We start from the raw sequence: 21,106 nt of genomic DNA on the forward strand, positions 1-21,106 counted from the left end.
GAGGGAGACTGAGAGACAGAGAGAGGGCTCCAGCAAGCGCTTGGAATCCTGACTGCAGCTTGCTAAGCACTGCGAACGCGTGTTATAAAACAACCTCCACCCCTACTGCACACATGTGGAAACGGCGGCTAGGCGAGGCGGAGCAACTTGGCCGAGGCCTCCGGTCGTGGGCGCAGACCTGGGACTGGAACCCGGGGGCCCAACCTGAGCTCCGCACCCGGGGCAGCGCCGCGGCCCGACGCCCGGCAGGAGGTCCTCGCCCCGCCCCGGCCCTTGGGGAGGAGGGGGCGGGCGGGGAGGAGCCGCGCGCATGTGCACAGCTGGCGCCCCCCGCCCCCCGCGCGCAGCTGGGACGTGGGCCGCAGCCGGCGGCGCTGGACACGCCGGGCCCTCGCGGTCGGTCGCAGAGTCCAAGCGTCCTGCGCGCCGTGGGCCATGGCCGTGCGCGACGCGCGCCCCGCGCGCCCCTGCTTGCTGGCGCTCGTGCTGTGCTCGTGCTGGGGGGCACTGGCCGCGGTCGCCCCCAAGCAGGGCAACGGGTGTCCGAGCCGCTGCCTGTGCTTCCGCACCACGGTGCGCTGCATGCATCTGCTGCTGGAGGCCGTGCCCGCCGTGGCGCCGCAGACCTCCATCCTGTGAGTCCGGCGGGGCGCGGGGGACGTGGGCGCGCGGGGCGGCCGGGTCCCGGGGGCCGGGGGGAGGGTCGCGCGGCAGCGCCTTTGTCCTCCGTGGCCGGGAGGGGGGCGGACCTGAGCGCAGCGCGCGCCGCCTCCGGAGCCGCCTTTGTTCGGAGCTCGGCATCCCCGAGGGACGGGAAAGTTGTCTGCAGCCGCCGGGGAAAACCCTCCGCCCTGCCCGGCCCGGTCCTGCTGGCTCCCCTCCTCCGCTCGCCTTCCTCCCCCTCCCGTCGCTCTCCGGCCCCCTCTTCTCCTGGGGCCCGGCTTCCCCCTTCTCCGGCTTCCTCTCCTCCCCCTTCCTCTTCCCTCCCCCTCTTCCCCCCTCCTTCTACTCGGCGGTTCCCGCTCCCCGTTTTCCCCTCCTCCCCGAGCGCGGCACCCCTCTCCCGGCTCTGGGGCGGGGAGGGGCCCTCCGTGGCGCACCCTCCGTGACCTCACGTCCCCGCATCTGCCGGGGCGCCGAGAGCCTCCTGCCCGGGTTGTTCCGGGGCCCGTGGGGCGCACGGTTCTCTGGGGCTTTCTCTGCGCCGTGAGCTAGCCTGGCCGAGTTCCGGGAGGCGCCGCGGTGCGGGTCCCCGAGTTGCGGGGCAGCGCGGGCGGCCCGGGGGTGGATACAGTCGGGGTCCAAGCGGGTTTGCTCCCGGGGCACGTCCCCGCCCTCATCTCCAGCCGGGGCGCGCCCTGGTGGTGCCGTCGGAGACCCGGCGCTCCGGTTGGCAGGACGCATCGCGCCCTCGCCGGCCGACCCCCGCCCTCCCTAGAGGATCCCGGCCCCGGGTGCCGCCGAGTGCAGCAGGCCTATTTGGCTGCGCCTCTGATTAGAAAGTTTCAAAATCTGTAAAGGCAGCCTGCGTTCCAGGCGCTGACTGTGTTCAGCGTCCTACCGCTGCTCCTCTGAATGCCAAAAATAGTTTCCACTTTTCTCGGCTGAGCTAGAGTACTTTGGCACCGCGAAGAGCCTGCGAAAGTTGTAAAATATTGAGTGGACTATTCAGGAAGTGGGCGGTCAGTGTTCCTACTTTTAAAACAAAGTGCACGGACAGACCACTCTCCTAGCGGCCGCCGGCTATACTGGCAGCTTCCTTCGGGGTCCTCGGCGGGACTCCCCTCGCAGCCTGGAAACCGCTCCTCCGAGAGAGACAGGCACGGGCTTCCTTCCCGTGTGGAGGGCCGGCCAGCCAGCCGAGGCGGGCCAGCAGGAGGGCATCAGGCGCTGAGGAGGGGGCCCGTAACCGGCCAAGTGAGGGTGTCCTGGAGGCAGTCGTTTAATTCTTCAGTGAGTCAGTGGAAAAAACCTGGACCCTGAAGCCATTTTTCACATCTGGCCGAAGTCTAATACTCGTACTGGGCTCTGCCCTCACATCTTAATGGCTTTTTAAAAAGAACAATATTTTAAAATGTGGTTGTTGTAGAACAGAAACGGAGCCACCAGCGTCCTGCGGGCGGTGAGATTCTCCACAGAACCTCATAGGGTTTTGTAAAACAGCTGAGGGTAGGCAGGGAAAGTGACGTGATAGGTAACTGGCAAGATTTCCAGAAATCCTCCTGTGCCTTATGCTTTCGCGGGGTTTTATAGTTTTTAAAGATGCTTTGAAATGACCTTGCGTGGTCTCGTTGATTCTGTGAGGGGGCAGGGCGTGCAAAGCTGACCAGATCCCTCACAGAACCAAGCAGATTATCGCTGACATGGACACAGACCCAGCTGACAGCTGCGTAGACACGGGCGCAGGGGGAGGAAGCTCCCATCGCTGCCGGTGTGCACCAGGGACAGGGGAAGAGCTGAGTCCTGGTGGGAGGGGGCCCAACTGGGGGCCCGGAGCTGGGGACACAGGGGGGCGGTGATGATGAGACAGAGACCAGCTTGGGGGCGCCATGTTGCCGCCTGTGGGCTGCGGGGTCCGGTCTGGCGCGTTCCTGGGGGGCTGCTCGTTGGGGTGCTGTCATGTCACAAGTTCCACTTGTGCAGGAACATTCAGTGTTCACTTGCAGCTTTTCTCCCAGGTCTCTGCTCTCATGCATCTGCTGCCGTTTTCTATTTTTAAAAAATGATTTGGTGGCAACTGGGGACTTGAAAGATGTGAGGGTAAGTGAAGACCCGGCCCCAGACTTAACTGGGCCGTCCAGCCATCACTTCATCCCTTTGCTTTCGGGACCCTCCCCTCGGCCCCCCCAGAAAGACTGAGTGGGAATCTCTGGGCATGTCAGACTTGTGTCCTGCTCGGGGCGTTTTAGGGTGTGTCCAGGTGGGGCCCGAGAGTGGACTGTTTTGCCGCGTGGTTGGGCTTCAGAAATCATGGTCCGAGAGTGTCCTGGGATTCCGGTTTGACCCTGGAAAGTAGAAAGCGGCGTTCTAGCCGCCCTGGGATCTGGAGCCCTCGGGCTCCGGGGCTGCAGCGGGTCCCTTCCCCAGCGGGTGTGGTACTCAGCTCAGCTCAGCTTTTGTAGAAACACTTGTTTAGTTTTTGAGTATCTTACTCTGCTCAGCACTATGGGAGACGTTTGTCACGGTGATGATGAAACAGCTAGCGCTAAAACCTAAGCAGTGTGCCGTCTACTTGGCCCGGTTCCGTCCTCCGCTGGGACCTCTCGGGAGGACACGTTCTACACCGCCCGCCTCATGAGTCCTCGCGAGCCCTCCGCGCCCCACCCCCGACCCCGTCCTTCTCTCCGTGGCCTCGTCTGTGCGGTCGTGGGGTCGCCTCCTTAAAGCTGGCTCCCACCCCACGGTCCAGGCAGCTCCAAAGCCGCCGTCCATGTGACAGGAAGCCCTGGCGTCGGAGGGCGCCCGGGGCCGGGGGCTGGCGAGAGCTCCTCCCCTGGGCTCGTGGTCAGCCTGCCGGGCAGCTGTCCTCAGATCCCTCGACGTCTGCTGACCCGTGTGTTTGGGCCTGGGCCAGCTTCCGGTTCCCGCCGCTCAGGGTCCCGGGTCCCCTGGGGTGCTGGGGAGGGAGGCCCTGCAGCCCTGTGATGAGGGCAACTGGCCATCCAGGTGTGTCTGGCCGAGGGGGCCTGCAGGAGGCCAGCCCTGGGCGCCAGTGCCTCTGGAGGTCTGGGCGAGTGACCACCCGTCTTTGGGGTCATATTCCCATACTCGGAGTAGGTCTTGGTGCTCCCTGGGGACTAGCCCCCCAAGGCACAGCGTCTCCCCTTACCAGCCTCCACTGGGGCTCCTGGAAGCCGGCCGACGGGAGGATCCAACTTCCCACCGCTTCCCTGTGCGCCCAGGTGAGGCCTATGGCCTCCAGGTGGCTGGAGCAAGGGAGCATTCCTGGGCCGGGAGGTGGGCAGGCTGTCAGCTGCACGTCCCCTCCCCTGTCTTCCTGGGGTTCAGGGAGTTCCCTCTCTCCCGCCACCCGTCCTGCGGGGACGCGTTCGGCCTCCAGGCAGGGCTGGCCTCTCCTCCCCTGGGCGAGGCCTCACGAGGTCAGCAAAGCAGCCTCTGGCCGTCGGTCTCTGCAGGACACCGTGCAGGCCGTGACAACGGGCCTGAAGCTGCAGCCCGTGGCTTACCTGAGCAGGTTCTGCTCTTAGACCCCTGTTGGGATGAAGTCGAAGTCTTCATTCTCACAGCAGCCCAGAGGGACATTTTTCAAGTATCTGAATGTTGGTAATTTATTTTTCCAAAATGGTGGCGTCCCGAGCCCACGGCTTTAAGAACGCCCAGCGTGCTGTGCGCAGAGAGGAGACCTCGGTGACCCGAGGAAGCTTCCAGAGGCCACCTGGGATGCTGTGTGTGACGTCAGCCATCAGGGAGTGGTCCTGGGGCCGTGCTCAGTTTGGACACAGCTTTACTCTTGAAAACATGCCTTTGGAAGCTGCATCTGGAAAAGCTTCCTTGGAAACTGCAGCAGGGCAGCTAGTAGCCCCCCCACCCCCACCCCTCACTGTGTTATTAGTGAGTCAAGGAAGTCGTTGTAAAAAGAAAGCACATGGGGCCCTGTGACTGCGAATCCGGGGGCAGCTCCGCTTTGTCCAGGGTGTGGACACCACAGCCTGGACGCGGTCCCCTCCCCTCTGTGCGTCCCCGGCCGCCTCCTCAGTGCTATGACTCAGCTTCCCTGCTGGTGACGCCCGGCAGCTGTCGTCGGCTTCCCTTCCGATGGCCTAAGTGCAGGAGGTGAGTCTCGGTCACAAGCCCGAGTTCTGGGAATCGTGTGAACAGACCCGCTGTCTGTCCCCAGCACACCCTGGGTAGCGGGCGGTCATACCCACCAGGCCCGGGCCTGGCGGCCCCTGGAGCTAAGGACAGGACCTGCCCTGCCTGAGGACGCGTGGCCTGGAAGCGGGGGAGGGCTCCTTGCCTGGGGGAAGGCGGGCATTTTATTAGAAGAGGTGGCAGGGGGGCAGGCTGGACAGGTGCCACGGTCAGGTGTCAACAGAACAGCGACAGCATCCCAGTCTCCGGAGCTGGGCCCGTCATCTGTTTGACAAATGGGTGAGCGCTGGAAGGTCCGTGCGCCTGTGCTGGTTCCCACCGGCTGAGTCCGAGGTTCTGTCTCGTTGGCTGGAGATGCCGAGCTCTTTCCTGGGCACTTGCCAACAGGAAGAAACTGGAGTAGGTGCCGTGGTGAGGGAATGGGGGCCTCGGGGTCCCGGCCAAGCTCTGAGGGCAGCGCCCAGGGCTAGAGTTGGGCCCAGCCTCCCGTCTCCCTCCACCAGTGTGCACCGGTGGGGCGCTGCCGGCCTTCAGTGCCCGAGACGTCAGGTCTCTCAGCTTAGCGTCCGGTTTAACGAGCATTTGAATTGTGACAGTTCCATGTGCTTTTGGGGGTACACGAGCAAATGGTTTGTTTGCAAATACAGTTTTGGGTGAATTCAATTGAAACGCAGTTAAACATCACTGAATTTGATGCTTAAATAGTCAATTGGGACATTTCGTGTGTTACTGTATGTCTCTGCTGGCCGGCAGCTCCCTGGGGTCGGCCTTGAACTTGAACTGGTAACTACGTGTCTCATGTAGCACCTGCACAAAACTCAGCCCACGTGTGTCACTGGGTGAGGGGATGCCTTTTGGTGTTTAAAATAACATCTTCGGTAACTTAGGATCTTTCTAAATTGGTAAGTCCAGTGGTTCATGTTTTCTTTACCTTGAAGTTAATTTTGAAAAATAGAAACCCCACGTGTTCCTCTCCTGGTCCCTTGGTTTCTCTTCAGATGCTCCCAGCCCACAGAAAACTTAGCAAATCCCGGGCTCGCTCAGTCCAACGATGACTCATGTGACTGAATCAAAACTGGCAAAAAGTTGAAGTCAGAACGTGTTAGTTGTTTCAGGACTTAATTCTCAGCTCCCCTTTTCCTGGCTCGGGTACAGGGTCAGTTACCCCTGCTGATTTGATCAGTTTCTTTTTTCTGGACACTGTTGCCTTTCTCTCCGAGGGGACGCAGACTGCAGAGAACTTCCCCCGCAGACCCTGGGTGGGCAGTGATCTGACGCTGTGTCCCCAGGGCTCTCCTTGGCCTTGTCTGGCTTCCGTCAGCCTCCCTTGAAGGGTGGTCTGTTCGGAGCTGGGTGCCCACCGGATGACCAGCTCATTGCAGAGGGATGGTGCCTGCTGGCGTCTGGATGCCCAGCCCCAGGGGAGCTCGGGAGGGCGGCTGGGTGCGTACAGGCTGCTGTCACCCAGCCCACGGAGCTCAGAGGCCCACGGGCAGCCCGCAGGCTCGTCCCCTTCTGTTCTACGGTCAGGTCCGTGGTGGAAGCTTAACCAGCGACGATTCCCTTTTCCGACCTCTGTCTGGATGAATTTTCCCTGAGGAAAATCGGAAGCCTCGTGGGGATTCCGCTGGCAGGACAGCAGGAGTTCGTGTTCGCGGTGCGCGCTCGGGGGACCGTGCTGTGTCCGGTCTGTGCAGCCGTCGCCACAGTCAGGAGCGTCCTCACCCGCGGGGTCCGCGCCCCTGGCAGCCCTTCGTCCCGAGTTCTGCCTCACTGGGCATGACTGCATCTGTGCTCACCAGGGGCTCTGGGCTTTGTTCTCCTGTCCTGGAATGTCTTTGTCTGCTTTGCGTATCAGGGCAGACCTTGCCTCCCAGAGCGGGTGTGAGGGGAGAGCAGGGGGCACGCGGCTTAGTGCCGCTTAGAGGTCTGCTCCAGCTTCCCAGGGAAGCCCCTGGGCTGGGCTGGGCTTCCTGCGAGGGTTTTAAACTGTGATCTCAAACTCTTCAGTAAACACAGGGCTGTTGGGGACAGTTTCTTCCTGAGTGAGCCCTGGGAGCTGGGAGCTCGGCCACGTCGCACGATCCTGGGACAGCCGTCCATCGTGAAGTTCCCCGTTACCCTCTGAACGTCTGAAGATGTGTAGGGACGTCCGTTCTCTGGTTCCTGGTGTCGGAAACGCGTGTCTGCTCTCCCGTTTTCTCCTGATCGGTCGCCTAGACGTTTTTCCGTTGTATTGACCTTAGCAGAAACCCAGCTTTCGGACGCATGGATCTTTCTCTTTGGTTTTTCCTTTCTCTGTTTTGCTGATCTCTGCTCTGAGCTTTATTGCCCTCACACGCACGGCTGCGCTGAGCGCTTGACGCTCCAGGCTCCCTGGTGTCCTGTTTCTGTCCCTGGAGCTCTAGCTGTCCTGTCTGCGTCCTGTGGGTTCTCGCCGTCCCTTGGGCAGCAACCTGGGGCGGTTCTGTGCTCACCTCCTTCGTTTTCACTCCCTCGGGGATCCTGTCCATTGCTGACCCCTGCGCGGTATCTTGAAAACAGTTGTTTCATGTATTTTGTCAGCTTTTGGTTGTTTCAGACGGGAGGAGGTCTGGCCCCTGTTATCCCATCTCTTCTTGTAATTCTGTAAAACCTTCATTAAATTCTTCTGCAGCTTTATAGCAGTGTGGCTTATGAAGAAAGTAACAAGTAGCATAATGCTTTCACACGCCCCAAACTAAAAACCGTCCAACCCGCTGCTCCCCGTTTGCCTTTGGAAGGCTGTTGTGTCGGGCAGGGGGGGTTCAACTGCAGCTGCATGATAAATGGTCGCAGGGTCTCGGCGGCTTAAAGCAGTGTGAGCTCCTGCTTCCCTCACACAGAACCCAGGGCAGATGTCCTCGCTGGGCAGCTGTCACTGGAGGCTCTGCGCTCAGCCCGGGGCCTGCAGACCCCGGCCAGCAGGGCCGTGGCCTGGGTGCCACGCCCTTCACCCACCTGTGGCTGCGGCTGCTTCTGACGCCAAGGCAGAGCTGGGTAGCTGTGACATGACAGTACCTTTCCTGTCTGGCCCTTTAAGGTAACGGTGCTCTACCAGTGACCTGGGGACCCAGGCTCTGTCCACCCTGTAGCTCTGCTGTCCTGGTCCCTGGCCCTCCAGGCTGTCAGGGAAGCGGAGGGGGGAGTGAGCGAGAGGAGGGTCCAGGGCTTCGACGGCCCCGAGGGGACACACCACTTGTGCACACATTGCCTGGGGGGCACTGGTCTCCTGTCCCCACCTGGTGCCTGGCGGTCTCTGGCACGTTGTTTAGGGCCTTCCCGGGAAGGAAAACTGCACTGGGAGTGTCGGACGTGCTGGACGGGCGGTGCGTGGCTGCCGTGCTGCCTTCACTGTGTCCTCTCCAGGCGCTGCTGCTGCACGTGGGCACCTCTGGCCCCTCACGTGCAGAACAGAGATGGCTGCGAAGTGTTGGCCCTGCTTCCCGTGTCCTGTGCCATATGGCGGCCCCCTGCTCCAGCCCCCCGTTAGTTTGGGTCCCACTGTGGGCTGTAGCAGGGGCCATCATGGGTAAGCAGAGCTTAAAAACTAGAAGCTCCTTCTTCTAACAAGAATTTTGTTCATTCCTCCTCAACAGAGAGCTGCGCCGCGTGATTATCGTGGCAGGTGTTGAACCGCCCGTGGCGGTAACCCGTAGATCACAGTTGGGTTTCTTAGAAGCCAAGCGCTTGACTCCAGATTTTCTGCCGGGACGAGGCATATTTGGGTTTACGCTGGGTTTTTGGAAATTTGCCGGCTGCCTTCTCTCAGGCCCTGGAGGGGTGGTCATCGTGGGTGGAGTTTGGCTGGAGGGACAGCCTTTCCGCCCCCGGGGGGGGGTAGGTGGGGGGCAGCGTCTCCCCAGCAGCTGCAAGCAGGAGGTTGTGGAGCCTGCCCCTCGCCCACTCCAGTGCCCTGTCCTGTTTACTCTTCTTTTCCAACATATTTTTAAATATTTTTATGCAAGCTGTACATGTTCATGGCAGAAAAATGTGAAAATACAAATAAAAACACCATAATAAATGACTCACATTTCTATCATTAGAGGAAACTGTTAACCTGCCGGGCTTTCCCTCAGATACACGAACAGTCATGTGAGCGCACGTGGACACGGAATGCTGGGGTGTCTCCATGTCTGTCCGTGTCTGCCGCTCCATCTGTCTGTCAGCCGTCTACGTCTGCTGCGTTCTGTGGATCGTCTGCAGGATGCGGGCGCACGGCCCCGAGGGCGCCCCTCACGCCTGACCGTGGAGACGTGGCACGCGCACCTGTGCGCCCTCCCTCGGCAGCCGCACGTCGATGGTGGTCCCGGGTTTTCTCTCTGGGGGCTTTGATGCCAGCACGTCCTGAGGACTGTGCCAGCTCCTGTGTGGCCCCTCCCCAGGCTGCAGCGCAGCCTGGCTTATGTTGGGTCCCGGCCACCCCGTCTGTGGCCAGTTTCCTGTGTGGTCTCTGCCCTGTGGTTGGATGTCTCCGCCGGGCCCCGAGATCTGAGGTGGGAGGGGCTGGGAGAGCCCCAGCTCAGCACCATCTCTGTCAGCGGAGGCGAAGTTTAAGGTTGATTCTCGTTATTCGCAGGGCTGTGTTCTACGTAGTCTCTGCGAATTCTGAGTTAGTGACCCAGGACCCTTGCTTCCAAGAGACGCAGGGTCAGCGTCCAGCCCGGCGCAGGTCACGGCACTGTTGTCATCCATCGATGGAGGCACAACCCGGCTTTGTGAGCTTCTGTTGACAGACGCCTTACTTGACGTCTGTTGTTGGTTCATCAACGTGGAGCTCAGGGCAGCACAGACTCGTGCCCGGAGGAAGCCGACCCCACACACACGTGTTTTCCCCGTGACCGGACGCCCGTCGGCACCGCACTCGGGGGCAGTTTTAAACAGCAGAGTCACCAACAAAAGGCACAAAAATGCGAGCAACGTGGCACCAAATAGACCCTGAAAAGGACACTGGACACATCATCGTCATCTCTGTGCCCGTCCTCGATGGTGACAGAGACACCACGAGGATCGACTTTGGGAAAATTCTCGAATCCGGAATCCTTGAGCGATGGGGCGGGATGGCGTCCTCCCGTTTTCCAGGTGGAGACGCTGTGACCTCAGGGCGTGGGGACTGGGGAGGGGCCTCGTCGCGCTGCCTGCCCCGCAAGGTCTCCCCTCGCTCACCCCAGACCTTCCTCGGAGTGGGGTCTCAGGGTTTACGTGGCTGGTTAGGAGCCGGGCAGTTCCCCCCAGAGCAGCAGGACACTTCTAACCTTCAGCAGTCTCTGCCTAATCTTCTCTGGGGAGAAAGTATCTTGCCTTTGAGGTTCTGTCAAGTTCAAAGTCGTTAATTATTATTTGCGAAATGCCAGGAGGAACCTGCGTGGAGATATTGCAGGCAAGGTGCCGGGCGTGGAAATGGACAAGGCTGCCTTCGGTTTGGCCAAGCTGTGGTCTCCTGGGCACGGAGACAGAGCCAGTAAGAGCCACGGTGTTGATGACGGAGGCTGACCTTGTGGGAGATGCCCGTCCCACTGAGGGGGAAGGAGAGCTCGTCCAGCCAGGCTGCAGCTCAGGGTGTGGTCGGCCCCCGCCGGGGCGCTGGTTCCCAGCTTTCCCGATGGGCACCCCTAGGCAGGGTTCTCACCCCTTGAAGCCTCGGTTTCCCACCTGCAGGGGCGTCCCGGGCATGAGGAAGGGGATGCGTGTGTAACTCCTGACACAGCCTGCCTGGTCGATGCTCTGCTGGGGAAGCTATTGTTATCATCACATCTGGGTTTATTGACCCGGACGTGAACCAGAGGAGTCCAGGGGAGGGAAGACAGGCAGCGGGAGAGAGCTAGGACGCCGGGGCTCCTTTAATTGAAGCAGATACTTGCGATGCAAACAGGAAATACCACCAGGCTCGTTTTCAGTGCTTCTTAGATAGGCGTTCTCTCTCCCAGGCCAAACCCAAGTGTTCAAGAAGCGTCTAAACTCCCCTTGTGATGTTGCACCCAGAAGGTGCCTTTCATGGGACCCAGGAAACGCTCCGTAATCGAGTTCCTGCCTTTCCCAACTTTTCTAAAATGCCGTTCCTGCCAGATCTAATGTTAATTACTTGCTAAGAATTAAGGATGTGAGTGGAAATTCAGAGTCACTCTAAATAAATGAAAGGCTGGGATTGGTAAAGATGGGAAGATTTTGCCCCTGCAACGTTTGGATTGATATGTTCCCTTCTGTGGGGAAAAGTGAGGCCAACACAGCCCTCAGGCGGGAGATTTCTTTACTCAGAAAGAAATGAGATTGCAGACAAGTGCGAGAGAGGGAGACGTTCGCCCGAGGAATGCGGGCTGCACCCATCTGCAGCGCTGGTTACATTTGTGCTTCTTTTCCTGGTCACGGCTTCCTTTAGGGGAAGAGCCTAGATTAGGCTTGTCACTTCCTGGAGTGAAACAATATTTCTAAAAGTCCATAACCAGCTAAGCAGCACTTCAGCTTTTAAAAATAGCAATTAAAGCGGGTGTAGTTAGTCATCGTTGTTACTTATTCAGACACGCGGGATGTTGGTATTGGCATGGCAGCGGGTGGCCAAATATTAATCCTGAGCATTTGTTTCCTTGCGCGTGTTATTTTGATGTGTAATTTTCTTAGGTCAATGCCTGTGTCACCCCTTCCATCCACTCACCCACGCATCTCTCCGCCCATCCATCCATCCATCTGCCCTTCCATCTGTCCGTCCATCTGTCCGTCCATCCATCTATCCATCCATCCATCCATCCATCCATCCATCCATCTGCCCTTCCATCTGTCCTTCCATCTGTCTGTCCATCTGTCCGTCCATCCATCCATCTGCCCTTCCATCTGTCCGTCCATCTGTCCGTCCATCCATCTATCCATCCATCCATCCATCTGCCCTTCCATCTGCCCTTCCATCTGTCCGTCCATCTGTCCGTCCATCCATCTATCCATCCATCCATCCATCTGCCTTTCCATCTGTCCACCCATTCATCCATTCATGCATCTATCCTTCCATAACCACCTACGGCTTCATCCATTCATCCATCCATCCATCTGCCTGTCTGTTTGTCCCTCCCCCCCTCATTCTGGTGTCCTTGGTAAGTGTCAGGCACTGGTGCTGAGATGCGTAGACCCCACTGCCATGAGGCAGAGTCTGTGTGTAGGCTGTGCGCCTCTATCCTGATGCAGACCTGTCCCCAATCCGTCCCACCCCCGTGGTTCAGGGGTGGGGTCGGAAGCCCAGCAAGGGGAGGGGGTCGTTATAGAAAGGAGGTCGCCTGGGAAGAACTTTCTTAGACCCAAGCCTCTTTCCTCCTAAACTCAGAATGCACTGGCTTAAAATCCAACTTCCTAGTTATTTTCCCTAGTCTTAGAGAAGCCTTCTTCCCATTTTCTGTGGTTTCTCAGAGTTCCGTGTCTAGCAGCCTTTCTCAGCTGGGTTGTGAGAGAAGGAAGCCCAACAGAAAATGATTAGAGTGATTACTTTCTCAGTTCTTTCAAGGATCCTGCTGGACTAGTACCTGGGTGCTGGAGAGAACCCAGTGCATTACATGCGGTGGGCGCTGCATTAGGGCGTCTCGATTTCTCACTGGAGAAGGACTGTGAGACCATAAGAAGTCTGGACATCAGGGCACAGGGAGAGGACTGCGCCAGCATCCCTGCCAAGGAGAGGCCGGCGAGGCGGGTCAGGCTGGCAGCGTGGGATCCCCTTAATGAAAGCGGAGTGGAACTTTCAGGAGGGACCACCTCGGCTAAGGTGGTCGGCTAAGGACCACCTCGACCACCTTTCCTCCCGTCACAAGGCTCCGTTTCGTGTCCCCTCCCCTCGGAACCTTTCCTGAGGGCTCGCCTCTGACCATCCGCTTTAAGTTCCTTGGGGCTTATTATTTGCCCCCCACTTCTTTCGTCCTGGTTGATGAAACCACATCACTTACACCCTAGAAATGTGTTCTCATTCAGTAATGAACTTGGCTTGCACGTCCCGTCTTCCTAAAAACTCAAGATCTGTGTGTGTAGGAAGCCTCCTCGGTTAGATGCTCCCGGAGCGTCTTGGTGGGGGGTAACTATTTGGTATCAGTATTTGTTGATTCTGTTTTTGATCCATTTCCTCCGTGGTGGTAACTACAGCGCAGTCTGATTCGAGGCTGTTAGAAAAGCAACAGGCAAAAATCAATCTGTTGGTAGAGCCTGAAATCTACTTCCTGGGCTTGGTGTCTGCTGGGTTCTGTGACTGTCCGCTTGCCAGTTGGCTAAGTCTTGGACGAACGCCCAGTGGGATAACATGATTTATCCGTTTATTTTGCTGAACTCAAAGAGTAAGCTCTGTCTGTCTCTGTAAGAACAAACTCAGCCCATTCAATTGTGTAAATTATAATATTTGTTGTAACAAGTAGGGTACATCTCAGCACGCTTGGGTGTCTGTGGTGGTTAGTTTTATGTGTCAACTTGGCTGGGACACAGTGCCCAGATATTTGGTCAAACGTTATTCTAGAGGTTTCTGTGGAGGTGTTTTTAGAGGAGATGAACACTTAAGTCAGTAAGTAAGCAGATGGCCCTCCACGGCACAGGTGGGCCTCACCCCATCAGTGGAAAGACTTAAGAGAAGAAAAGCAGGACATGGCCCTGGGAGCAGACGGCGGCCCTTCCCTGGGGATCCATCCTGCAGGCTCACCTGCAAACTGTGGACCTGCCGGCCTCCACAATAAGTCTTTCCTTGACAGAAACCAATCTCAGTCTCTCTCTGTACAAGCGCACCCCCCCACCCACCCACACACACACACACACACGTCCTGTTGGTTCTGTTTCTCCAGGGAACCCTGACTGATGCCGGTCCGTGTCGAGTGTCGCGTGACCCTGGTTCTCTTAGCCATAACTGGTTGGATCCAGGTGGATACCAGATCCAAGACAGTCAGTCCACGTGCTGGCCGGTTACTTGTGATCAGGCTTAGCTCAGACACATGTCTCTCTGGGGAACAGGAACTAGAAAATACTAAGGGAATAAACAGTCAGCGGTGGAGCTGAGGCTGGCAGGCTGTGCTGTGAGGGTCCAGGGCAGCCATGAAAGCCCATTAGAGGCTCAGAGCTCCAGTGAAGCAGAGAGGGCGGAGGTGGGGCAGGGGGGTGGCTGGAGCGCGGACGCCTGGACGCCTGTGAAGGCACCTCTGGCCCGGGAGAAAGACTCAGAGAAGAGCCAGTGGGTGTGGCGCCCCTGTTCCTGGTTGAGGCTGCAAGTTGTTGAATGAGTTTTTATTGCTTGAGCCCAAAACTTGATTACTTTGTTTAAAATTATATTTAACAAGGAAAGGAAAAAAACCATCTTTTAGTTATGAGCTATTATATAAGCGTGATCGTTCATTTAAGATTTTTTAACACGGTAGGGAAAAGAAAAATACTTTCTATCCTGCATCCCGTAACCCTTGGGGCGTAGAAACTTTGTCTCTTCCCAGGGCGTCCGTGGACTTACTTCTGTATTACTGATCTCCTGACCCTCCGCGAGGAGAACACCTGTGTGCCTGTGTGCACCCTGCCCCCCCCCCACCTGTCCCATCTGCTTCTCCGTCTGTGAGCTTTCCTCTGTGCCCGGATCACCTTGGTGACCCAGGGGTGGTGTCAGTGGGTCCCTGTGTGCCTCTCCCCGCTCACCCCGAGGTGGCCGTCTTCCAGGCACGCGGTCTCCGTCCTGACTCACTGAGCATCTGGTTTCCAGGTGAGGCCACAGCACGGCTGTGGGCTGATGTCTGTGCCCGGCAGGTGGCAGGTCAGGGGCGGAGCCAGGACCGGGCAGCAGGTGGCAGCCGTGGACATGCTGGGCCGCCGGTGTCCGTCCATTTAGTCTGACCAGCCCTGCAGGGCGCGGGGTCGGGGTCCATGCGCGTGGATGGTGCCTTGAGCGCGTGCGGAGCCAGGGGGAGGCCAGGCCCGTCAGCAGGTGCTTTGGCGTCTCTTCTGGTGGTTCCTGACCTGCCTGTCCAGCCGGGCTGCTGTTCTAATTCTGTGATTCCTTCTGCATGAGACCCCGCTGCAAATAGGACTTGCCCATGTCAGCAGTTTCACCATCAGGTAAATGAGGCGAGTCTCCGGAGCTGGCCCGTGGAGTCTTCCCCGTGGTGTCCAGCATCCCTTGTTCTTGCTGGTGTGGTTACCAGTCAGGAAAGCCGCTGAGACTGGTTGGATCCACCTGCCGCGGAGGAAAGTGTTTGTGCGGATCCGGGGGTGTCGGACCTGGGAACGCGCTGTGGACTCCGCGCTGGGTAGAGACCTGCTGGGGGATGGGCAGTGGGAGGGAAGTCTCACGTGGCCGGGTTTCTGGACATGGACTTGGGATGGCTTCGGCGCCCCAGAGAAATGCTGTGCTGAAATCACACCAGTCTTTCCAGCCGCACCTGCATCTTCACCAGGTGGAAGCTGGGTGCTGCTCTGATGTCTTCAGGTCACACTGATGGGGGCTGGTGGGACTGTGCCTGGGGAAGGGGGGTCTCGGGGACACGCTTTTGGCGCGGAGGATGAGGCCCCAGGCCCCCCTGTAGGCTGCCCAGGTGGGCTGTGTGGTTTCAGGCCAGTTAACTGCCTTCTCTGAACCTCTCCTCTGAGTGTGAGATGAAGGCTCACCGCGCACGCCAGCGGGAGGTGGCCCATCCCTTTCCGGGCTGCCGCGCACTCGGTGCACCTGTGACCTGTGCCCACCACCCCCGCCCGCTGCCGCCTCTCTGGTCCTGTCCCCGGCCCATTTCCTGCTTCACTGGTCTCGGTTCATGTGGTCCTCACAGGAGAGGCAGGGACATCATCCCCTTATCCTGCAGATGAGCAAACTGAGGAAGGATCAGAGAAGTCAAGGCATTTGTCCAGGATTGCACAGCCAGGGAAGAGCAGAGCAGGGATTTGAATCTGGACCTGCCTGGTGCCCGACTCGGAAACTGATCCACCTACGCAGAGCAGCTCTCGGGGCGCCCTGTCCTGGAGGAGGTGTGTCTGTGGACACACGTGGGCACACATGCACAGATTCCTCCCATGTCCCACGTGAGACCTGGACGGAAGGCTTTCGGGGCCCCTTGGATGGGCGCAAGGCTCGCGGTGGCCGCTCAGGGCGAGACCAGGGCCCAGGCCCGTGTCTTCACCCCTGCAGCCCCTCGGGCTTCCACGGGCTGGAGCGCGAAGCCGGGCCTGGCAGAGACCCCGAGACCCCTTGCGGGGGACAGGGGAGCTGCGGTGTTGCAGAGACCCCGCCCACGCGGAGACGCGCTCACCCGCACCTGCTCCTGTCCCCCGGCAGAAGCGGAGCTCCGTTTCCCACGCCTGGGCCGGGTTCTGCTGGCGTGTGTGCGCACTGCTTCCTGGGCTGTTGCTCTCTAGAAGGGCGTCAGGCCACCGTGTTTTCACTGACGCGCCGCGCTGGGCAGAACGGATTTCACGCTCGTCCAGGCTGCTGTTTCGGCTCCGCGTTTGCTTGAGAGACAGAGGGGGGCCTTTTGCCCTAATTGCACTGCTGTCTTCGGCTTCGCCCCCTGTGTGGGGGCGTCCTGGGATGCCGTGAAGGGGCCTTGGGAGAGAGAAGTCTTTGGTACACAGCTATGGCCATTTTTTGGTCTGGAAAGCAAGAAAAACGCTGATTTCAGTTTTTAAACAGCCATGGGAGAAGTTTGGGCGTTTTTCCCAGAGGACGCAGCCTGCAGTGCGTGAACCAGTAGATACATTTTGTTCATTCGTGAGGCGGTGCGGGGCGGTGGGGGGCAGGCTTTACATTGCACGTGGCCCAGAACGATGCCCCTGACACGGAGGCCCAGGAACAGTCAATCTCCTGGGACGGTGGGCAGACACCTGCCTCACCCTACCCTTGTCCAGACCTGGAGCAGCCAGCGCCTGTGAACTCTGCATTTTACATTTTTAAATAGTTGAAAACAGAAGGTAGTGCTTCCTGATGTCGTAGGTTTTTGAGTTTCAAACCTCAGGTGTGATCACAGCTGCGCATGATCAGACAGGTCCCTTGCTGTGGCACCGCCTTCGGCTACGTAGCCGTGACAACGGAGTGGAGAGGTTGCCATGGAGACCGCGTGGGACGGAATCCCACCATCTTTCTGCCCGGCCTTTTAGGGGACAGGGTCACTGCCTGGGCCCACGTGGCCAGTCTTGGAGCACAGCCAGCTGTGCCTTCCTCTGGGACCTTCCATGGTTCTGGGAGGGGAGGGATGGGATCTGGGCTGGAGTTGGGCCCCTCGAGTGCTCCCTGGGGGCCCAGCGATGGTGACACCAAGGAGGTTCTTAACAAATGACCCAACGGTCCAAGTGCAGTGGCGAGGCGATGAACCGTATCGTCCTCAAATGAGCAGCGTCCCTGCTGACTCCTGGCGGGCTGGAGAGGTTGCAGGGGCAGTGCATCTCTTGAATGCTGTTTGCTGAGGGCTGTCCACAGAGCTCCCCCCTCCAGCACTGAACTGCCCTCGGTTGTCAGCAGCAGTGACGCAGGGATGCTTTCAGGGTGACGGACATGTTGGCTGTTCCGCGGTCTGTGCGGGCCATCAGGTGGAAACCAGGGTCCTCTCCGAGGTGGGAGCTCACTTCTCACTCCCAGTTGGCAAAACACTCTGAGCTCTTCCTCACCTCTCTTTTTAGCTGTACGAAACGTAAAACCAAAACCGGAGCAAACGCTCTTCCATGTGTGCTTTCTTTGGATGAATCAATACCTTGGTTTATTTCCTAAAGTCCATTTTCTTTTGAAGTAGTTTTCTGTCCTGGGCTTTGAACCATTCAGTGTTTTAAAAATTCTCTATCAGGAGAAAACAATGGCTTTTTTTTTTGCCTTCCCATTTTCTCTTTATTCATACACATGACTCAGTGAACCAGACTTTACCGAGTTGATCAGAAGGTTGTGGAAGAGTTGACCTAATTCAGGCCCCACCTTCAGGACGCTGAGCAGAGTTTGGACGCTGCTGCCCCTCGGAGTGTGTCCCCTGCCCCGTGTGAAGGGCTGCCGACCCCCGAGCCGTGTTTTAGTCCCCCTCCCCAGGAGTGGGAGGTGGCCGCGCAGGAGGACCCGTTGGCCCGGAGACGGCAGCGGCTCAGGGCCCGTCCCGGGTCCGTCCGTCAGCAGCACTGAGGGAACCCCTCCAAGCAGGTTCCGTTCTCTCGAGCCAAGAGGTGGGCCCCTGGTTCCACGTGCTTACATCCTGGAAGGGGAGACGACGAAAAGATGAAGCACATAGCGATTGTGTCGCAAGCACCCGCGTCCCTCCTCTGTCCGTGTGGCCTTTTTCTGGGACCTGAGGTCTGGATGAAGAGCAGACGCAGCAGGAAATTCAGAGCTGTTTCTGGAGAATCAAGGACTCGCCCCTCGGGCACCCCCGGCACCCCTGGCACCCAGGGGCCTGCACATTACCCACCTCCTGGGAGGGCTCCAGAGGGAAGTTCTCTAGAGACCCCGATGCCAGCTCCCCTCGACGGGAGCGCCAGCCCTCGGGGGGCGCACGATTCCGCCGGGGCCCCTCTCCCTGCGCCCTGAGGCTCCTGTGTGGGGAGGGCCCGCCTGTTCTCTGGTGCCCTGGACGTCATCCGAAGAAGCCAGGCCCGGAGTGCCGTCTGCACAACTGATCGCACAGGGCCGCTCTGTCACTGATAAGTACAGGCGTTTTCCTGGCAACTGGGCTCTGCTGCCACGTCGGACGACATAACGTTTTCTGTGTTTTACAGAGTCCACAGCACAGTGGGAGGAAAAAGCAGACCCAGCAACCTGGCCTTTTGCCACGGTGGCGGGTCAACCGCTGGCCTCTGTGACTCTTCTGAGCTCGTCCCTTCAGGCCGCCTGTGGGTCACCTCTTGCCACGGCAAGAAGGACGAGGGGCGGAACCTGGGCAGCGAGGACTTCCTGGCCCCTGACGGCTCCACTCCTGAAAGTAAAGCGCTTTTTAACAGGTGTGGGGCTGAGGGGCAGCCAGGACGCGTGGTCACCCTGGGCCCTCGGGAGGGATGGGCTGTCATGTTGTTGAAGTGGACGCTGGACCGTCCGGTGTCCGGGAGCACCCTGCACATGCAGAGATGGCGTGTCCAGGCCCTGGGTCCCGCTGGAGCAGGGCTGTCGCCCTGCGATGGGTGCAAGTGCAGGTTCTGTCACTGTCCCTCGTCCAGGATACCTGGCCCCGTGTGGCCTCTCCCCAACTGACCAGGACCCACGTGCTCTTCACCATCGGACGCTGCTTTTTCCTTTGCTGACCTACATTTCTGGTTTTGGTTTTTTGTTTCGTTTTTTAATTAATTAATTTTTTATATTTATTTGGCTGCATCGAGTCTTAGTTGCAGCGTGCGGGCTTCTCTCTAGCTGTGGCACGCGGGCTCAGTAGTTGTGGCGCACGGGCTTAGTTGCCCCGCGGCACGTGGGATCTTAGTTCCTCGATCATGGATCGAACCCGCGTCCCCTGCGTTGGAAGGCGAATTCTTAACGGCTGGACCACCAGGGAAGCCCCTGTTTTGTTTTGTTTTTTAATTTCAGTAATTTGAGTGAAGAAGGAGAGTGTGTGCCTATGACACCTGTAGGTGACACACTCCTGGGAGGATTAGTGAGTCCTTGATACAAATCAGGGTCCAGGGAGGCCTCGGAGGCCGGAAGGATGCCCTTGGATGGACAGGATGAAGTTCTGTAACTGCTCGCCCGCATCACACGCTGAAGTCCTGCCAGTGCGTACGGGGAGGGGGCAGCACACACGCAGAGCCAGTCACGAGGCTTGTGCTTGGGAGGTACACCTGCGTGCCCAGTGTTTGTGAGAAGCTTTGCCTGTGTCTTAGCGTCGGTAAAGCTTCACTTCTCCCGGGCAGCGTGCCGAGGGCTCTTTGGAGCTCATGATCCTGTACTTGATCAGGCTGTCTCTGCACTGGCGGCTGGGATACTCTGAGCCAGACCTGTGTCCCGCCGCCAGCGTCTGCTTCTCCATCTGTCCTGTTTCCTTTCCCCCTCCTTCCTTTAGCTATTTCTTCTATTGTTTTATGTGAAAGGAGGAAGAGATGAAAACCAATAAAAATACATGTATCATAGTGTCTCAACCTTCTGTGATTTCTAGCCATGACCCCTGTTTTTTCAAAGCTACTCAGTAAATACTGAATTGAGTTAAATTATATATATATACACACACATATATTTAAATTTATTTTATTTATTTATTTATCTTGGCTGTGTTGGGTCTTCGTTGCTGCGCGCGGGCTTTCTCTAGTTGCGGCGAGCGGGGGCTGCTCTTCGTTGCGGTGCGCGGGCTTCTCACTGCGGTGGCTCCTCTTGTGGCGGAGCACGGGCTTCAGTAGTTGTGGCTCGCAGGCTCAATAGTTGTGGCTCGCGGGCTCTAGAGCACAGGCTCAGTAGTTGTGGCGCACGGACTTAGTTGCTCCGTGGCACGTGGGATCTTCCCGGACCAGGGCTCGAACCCGTGTCTCCTGCATTGGCAGGTGGATTCTTAACCACTGAGCCACCAGGGAGGCCCTGAGTTAAATTATATTTTAAAAATCAGCAGCATCAGTACAGGATTTTGGGGGGGGACTAAAAGTGGGTCCTGTGGTTAAGTGTCATGAACGCAGGTGAACCCAACTCTGCAGTGAAGCACGCGATGCCAGAAACGCCTGACCCGTCACTTTACCACCTAGAGACACAGCTCCCGTCGAGGGGGTGACGTTCAGGCTCTCTCTCCTTCCTGGGGCCTGGGGTCAAAGACAAGGGCATTGGTTCCTGAGCCCTCACGTCCCTCGGAGGAGAGAAGCACTGACCTTGGGGAGGCCACCCTTTTAGGGGGAGCGGTGGGCAAGTATTAGGGTGACTGGAGGTGGCATTACCCATCCTTCAAGGCTGCTCCCTGCAGACACTGCTCTGGGGTCTGCCCGGAAAGAGGGGCGTCGGCCTTGCCTTCCTAGCATAGCTGGCAGGCATAGGCGGGGTGAGGTCCGGTCCCACTGACATCCGCGCCGCTCAGACCTGGCCTGGGAGACCCCGTGCTTGGGCGCGTGTTTCTGACGGACGCACCCGAGTCAGCCCTTAGCGATGTGGTTGGCGAGGGCTCCCAGTGCTTAGGCAGGTGGACGTGAGCGCGGAAGCGTGGTGCGTGTGCCTGCCGCTGGGCCCTCGGTCTGTCCCCGGACCGCCTACCGTCACTTTACTCCTCCAGGCCCCTCCCATCAGCGGTGGCCACGCCTCTCGGCCTGGGGCCGCCCCCGCCGACTGTGCCCCTCCCTGCCGCTGTGCACAGCCTGCCCTTAGCCTCCGCCTGCTCGAGGGCTGCACCAGCCCCTGGGCTCTGGGGGGCCTGCC

The 21,106-nt window shown here is 58.6% G+C and overlaps 1 protein-coding gene across 3 annotated transcripts in view; it reads left to right on the forward strand.

The window, feature by feature from the left end:
- The first annotated feature begins 267 nt into the window (after positions 1-267).
- PXDN (peroxidasin) overlaps positions 268-21,106 on the forward strand; it is a 66,609-nt gene continuing 45,770 nt past the window's right edge. For all 3 annotated transcript variants that reach the window (XM_079940352.1, XM_079940354.1, XM_079940353.1), the window contains exon 1: positions 268-635. In XM_079940352.1, coding sequence (XP_079796478.1) covers positions 436-635 — 200 coding nt within the window. In that variant the 5' untranslated portion in view covers positions 268-435. The remainder of the gene's footprint in view (positions 636-21,106) is intronic.

The sequence above is a fragment of the Stenella coeruleoalba genome (assembly GCF_951394435.1).
Source record: "Stenella coeruleoalba genome assembly, chromosome: 13".
NCBI lineage: Eukaryota > Metazoa > Chordata > Mammalia > Artiodactyla > Delphinidae > Stenella > Stenella coeruleoalba.